The 5,339-nt window shown below is 52.9% G+C and overlaps 1 protein-coding gene across 2 annotated transcripts; it reads right to left on the bottom strand.

The window, feature by feature from the left end:
* Positions 1-289: 289 nt before the first annotated feature.
* Positions 290-3,100, bottom strand: LOC118907519 (galectin-7-like). Of its 2 annotated transcripts, none has more exons than XM_036876218.2 (4): positions 2,949-3,100; positions 2,096-2,184; positions 1,131-1,332; positions 290-471 (listed from the first exon to the last, which is right to left on the bottom strand). In XM_036876218.2, the coding sequence occupies exons 1-4, from the start codon at positions 3,063-3,065 to the stop codon at positions 358-360; spliced, it is 522 nt and encodes a 173-aa protein (XP_036732113.2). In that variant the 5' UTR covers positions 3,066-3,100; the 3' UTR covers positions 290-357. The 2 variants fall into 2 exon arrangements, with proteins under 2 accessions (XP_036732113.2, XP_057349587.1); XM_057493604.1 differs by lacking the exon at positions 2,949-3,100 and adding an exon at positions 2,583-2,601.
* Positions 3,101-5,339: the final 2,239 nt, after the last annotated feature.

The following is a 5,339-nucleotide window of genomic DNA, read 5'->3' as shown; positions in this document are numbered from 1 at the left end:
CCTGGCTTGCAGGACCGATTCGGAGGTTCCTCAGATCCGCGTAGGGGCAGCCAGGGAGGCCCGAGCCCTCGCCAGCTCCATCAGGTCACCCCAACCCCAGTGCGCGGGCTGCTTTGCAAAGTGCAGCAGGAAGACAAGTCAGACACCCACCCTCCAAGGCCGTCCCAGGCGGCAGTGGACCTCGCATCCTGCCCGAATCCCGCCTCGGCCCCCGAATCGTTGTGTGAACCTTAGTGCCTTCACCTTTCTGAACCTGATCTCTTCTGTATGAAGGAGACACAGACACAGATGAGGGGCTATGATTTTATTTGCCCTCCAGGGCCCCTGGCTGCCATCCCACCGGCCTCCAGCGGTGGCTCAAAAGACAGTCACGGACTCCAGCTTCAAGTCTCCGCGCACCTCCAGCAGGCGCACGCGCGCTGGCGGGATCCTGTGGCGGAAGTGGTGGTAATCCAGTCCACAGACCATCACCTGCAGGGGTGGGGTCGTGCTAAGGTTGCAGAGGCCGCCTGCGGGGTCATTCTCCACCCGACTTACTTGAGTGACCCGGGCAATCACTCACTCTGCTGGGGCTCAGGTTCCTCACTGGGACTATGGGCTAATGTTCATTCTAACCTCTTGGTTTGAGAATTAAATGAATTTACCATTCAGCGCACATATGCGTTTCAAGTGTTGCAGTGGCCTTCTTACCACCATTCCAGCGTCCACTGCCTCCCTCCTCACAGCAGACTTAAAGTGGTGGGCAGCCCTGGCGGTGGAGGGTCTGCAGTGACCACTCCCTGCCTGCCTTGTCTCAGGGTCCCGTCTCCCAACCTGCCCTTGCCTCTGCCACAGCCCCAAGCTCAGGCAGGAATGCAGAGGGAGTCGGGTCTGGGATGGAGGTCTGGGCCACGTCTCCCTGCCAGGACATCCACCCTTTGGGCTCCTGGCTCTGCTCACTTGCCCTTGCCCCTGTGCACACCTGCCCTTCTGCCACTGGTGGTTTGTGGCAGGGGAGGAAGAGGCCTGGGGACACCCTGCCCAGCCCTGGCCACACATTTGCTCCTCACCACCATGAAGGGCCTTCCTAGTCTTCCCCAACTGCAGGAGGGACCTGGGTCTTGGCCCCCACCCCTGTGCCAGGGACGCACCTGGAAGCCATCTTCCTGGACAATGAAGAGCAGTTCGAAGGGCTGCCCAACCTGGAAGGGCATGCCTGAGCCAAACTCCTCTAGGCCCCAGGAACCATGCTCCCTGGTGTTGAAGACCACGACACACTGGTCCAGCCGGGGGTTGAAATGTAGGACATAGTCATCACAGGGCCCACAGATGGACCGCAGGATTACAGAGAACCTGGTAGATGGAGGTGGGGGTGGGTTATCAGATTGATGTCAGGAGCCTAGAAACACCCAGGCCAATGTCAAGGAGTCAGGGATGGGGACTCATGATTTTCAGAGCACGCGCATTCTCAGGACTGTCACACACTACAGGAGTGGCTGTGGACTGGTGTCCAAAACTTTGGGTGGGCCTGGATGCACATCCATTTTGTGAGCGTCAGTGTGCTATGGTCTGGGCGCTCGGCATCCCCAGAAGAGTATTCAGGCGGTAAGGGTGCCTTGGTGCTGACCCCTTTACTCCACGCAGACGAATGCAGCTGCTGCTTCCCAGAGGAATCCCCGTTCTCAGAGAGCTCAAGACAGTATCAAGGAACCCAAAATATTCAGGCACCATAGATTCCCAGAAAGCCTGCAGCTCCCTGACACAGGAAGTCATAGGACTGAATGCTTAGGCCCACATGATACCCAGGCCCCTTGTGAAAAACAGGACACATTTCCAGAGGTCCTGGGGACTCAGACTGGAAGTCATAGGTTTTACATGGGAGCCATGAGTTTGCCCTGGAGTCACCAGATTATTAGTGAGATGTAGGGACCCAGTTTGTACTGTCTTGGGATAAATAAGTAAAGACATCAGATTCCACAAGGTCAGAAATGGCCTAGGGAATCCCAGACCCTGGTGGGCAAAGGTGGCTCTGGGGCCCTCCTCTCAGGGCTGTAAGTAGTTGGGGTCCGTAGAAGCTGGATACCTCCCATCTCTTACAGCTGGGACCCGGACTCACCTGCCAGCCCTGCAGGGGACAACACCACGGATTTTGATGACTGTGTCAGTTGTGATGCCATTGGGCAGCAAGGTCTGGTTGAGCAAGTTCTGTTGCAGGAGCAGGGGTGTGGGGGGCAGAGTTACCCAGGCAGACAGAGACAGATGGGTCAGGCCCAGGGAGAAAACCAGCAGCCCCCAGACCAGCAGAATCAGAGAAGAAAGGGCACAGAGAGAGTGAAAGAGCCGGAGACAGGGGAGGGCGTGGAGAGAGAAACACAGGGCATCACAGAGAAATAATCAGGGAGAGGGAAACTGAGAGGAAAGACCAAGGGGCCATGGGGGCATTGGGACAGGGGGTCAACCAGAAGCCCAAGCCCAGGCCCTTCACGGCCCAGGAGCACCCACTTTGTCTTCTAGAGCAGGAGACCTCAGCCAGGCCCCAGCCCCACCCCTGTGCAGCCTTGACACCAAGACCCCCCAACACCCTCGACCCTTGGAGCACTCACAGAGCTCCCTGCCATGGCTGGGGTGGGGGACAGGCGGGCGGGGGGCGTGGCTGCTGGGACTTTAAGTAAAGGCAGGGCGTGGCTGGCCTTGTTGACTCACAACCGCATTCCTCCCCTCCTATCACACCAGGCACACACTCTGGCTCTGTGGCCCTGCTGGCCCAGCACCCACTGTCCCACTATCTGGGGCCTGTGACCCCCCTCTGCTCACTGAGGGTCCCCAGGTCACTGTCCTCTCCTTTGAGCTGATACGGATAGCTACAGTTACTAATGCAAGAACAGGGAGCAGGCTCACTGAGCCACCCTCCACCCAGCCCTGTCTTCCTGCTGCCTGGCAGAGAGAACAGACCCTTAGGCCCATTTTACCTTGGGAAATGTGGGTCCTGAGAGACCAGGCTGGGGGCTGGAAGTGGGGACCCCTCTCTCCCAGGTTGGCACCTGCTCCCTAAGGCCAAGGATGTGTCCCCACAGAAACTGGTGCATCTGTCAGACTGGCCACGGCACAGCCAATGGCAAGAGGAAAGGGGGAGCAGAGGGGCGGGGTTTCTTGCCTGGGCTTCAGTGCTGTATCCGTGGTGCCTAGAGGGGCCTGGCGGCACTAAGCTCTCAGCAGGTGTGGGTGGAAGAGGCAGTAAAATTCAGTCTGTTATCAGCTTAGTTTCTAGGTCATTTCTCGTAACTCAGATTGAAACCGTGCCTTGCAGGGGAGCAATCACAGATTATTCATCAATACTGTTGAGCTTCTTTTTCAGACAAAGGCCAGAAGCCCCCGAGCCCCTCTCAGGTCCTCCCCAGAAACCCACCTGATCCAGGTGAAACCGGGGGAGCCCTCCAGCTCATGCAAAGGACAGATTCCTTCTCCTGGTCGCTGATCTTTTTGACGCCCTAGAAGTAAATTATCCAGGCAAAGAAGTAACAAAGCTGCCTCAGGGACTTGGGGAAGAAGGTCTGAGGTGAAGGGTACCCTTAATTATTGTAGGCAGGCAAACAGTAAAAGCGATCCAGCCTCAACCACAGAAAACATGCCCCAAATCACCATCAGCTAATGATGTGGAAATGACTGTGGATGGAGAAACCTGAGGAGGAATTTCCTAATTTAGGAATATTTTTTTTTTTACTCTTTTAAGAAATCAAAATGGAGTCACATTTGTCAGACACTTGATATGGATTTGGGCCGACATTATGGATTTGGGGCTGAGCACGTCCTCCTTCCAGTGTGAACTTGAACATTAAACTGTGCTGAACCACAGCATGTCAAGGACCAAAGTAACCAAGTTCTGTTGACTGTGACCTTGTAGTTTTTCAAAATGCAAGCTACAAACTTGAATTTCATAATTCTAATATTTCCCTCATCTATCTTTGCTTCTTGAAAGTGCCACACATAATTTTTGACAACTTTTATGATTTTCCTTAACCCTGTGAATTTTGCCTTTATAAGCCTTGTCCGTTTGTCATCCGGTGGAACACAGTTCAAGCGCACCTTGACTGTGTCCCCTGGGCTTCGTCCTAACAAACCCGGAATGAACCTTTTCTGTTTAATCTGATCAGGATCTTTGCTTCCTTTCTTGGTGGACATTTCTTGGCATAGTTGGCAGGGTCTAGAGCAACCACCCGGACCCCAGTGCTGCCAAGGGCTCGTGGAAGTTGCTTCATGGAAGGAGACCAGTACTCTCTGACGTCCCCCCCGCCACCCCCGGGCACAGGCTCCGGCGCTCCAGCAGTGAGCCCTCTGGGATCCAAACCTCCTGGACTTTGGTTGAGGTTCAGATCAGACCAAGTCGTTTATTCACCTGTTTCAGGTCATAGTTGACTCTGTCCTCTTCCATTTAGGAAGGAGGTTTCCACCTCTACCCACAGGTAGGAGGTTCGGGTTTAAGGTTCTTCTCCCTCCGATAAAAGGTTTGACTTTAAAAATAGATAATGGGCTCATCTTGATCTAAGGAAAATAACGAAGAAATGCCTCCTCCAGGGACACTAGCTGGTTTTACATTTTACACCTGTGGACCATCCTCCTACAAATTTTAACCATGATGGATCCACGCCATCCTGTGGGAGGAGTCAGTTACTTCTTGGACAGTCTTCTGTGTGAGGATAACCTGACAACTCTTGCTAACAGCCATGTGTGGGAGCCATGATGGGCTCTTTCAGTCCCATCGAGTCTAGAGAATAGATGTTGCAATCTTTTTCTATAATGGCCACACAGTAAATATGTTAGTTATTGTGGGTGATCCTGCCTCTGTCAAACTACTGAACTGTACTGATGAAGGAAAAAAGCAGCCATCAGGCAACACATAAATGAAGGAGTATGGCTGTGTTCCAATGGAGCTTTATTTACGGACACTGAGATTGGGATACTATAAGGTTTTCCACGCTATGAAATAATATACCTCTTTTAATATTTTGAGGTGTTTCAAAGTGAAAAGATCATTCTTAGCCTGTGAAACAGGCTGTGCCTGTGCCAACTGAACACATAGCCTGTGCCTATTAACACGGGCAGTGGGTGGGTTTGGCCCACGGACATATTCGCCAAACCTTTTTGTAGACGACCAGTCACTGACGGTTGGACTGTCACTTCATGGAAAACCAGAACCACAACCCTTTAGGTAAGCCAATCCTGGGTTCCTAACTCCAGATCCTGTGTAAGATAATAAATACTCATTATTTCATGGGGCTAATTTATGGAATAATTTGTGAAGAAGCACTAAATAACCAATACTGTAAGAATGGATAAGAAGACAAGATCCAAGTACATGCTGT

This window comes from Manis pentadactyla, chromosome 15 (assembly GCF_030020395.1).
Source record: "Manis pentadactyla isolate mManPen7 chromosome 15, mManPen7.hap1, whole genome shotgun sequence".
Classification (NCBI taxonomy): Eukaryota; Metazoa; Chordata; class Mammalia; order Pholidota; family Manidae; genus Manis; species Manis pentadactyla.
This window is presented reverse-complemented; position numbering and strand designations above follow the sequence as displayed.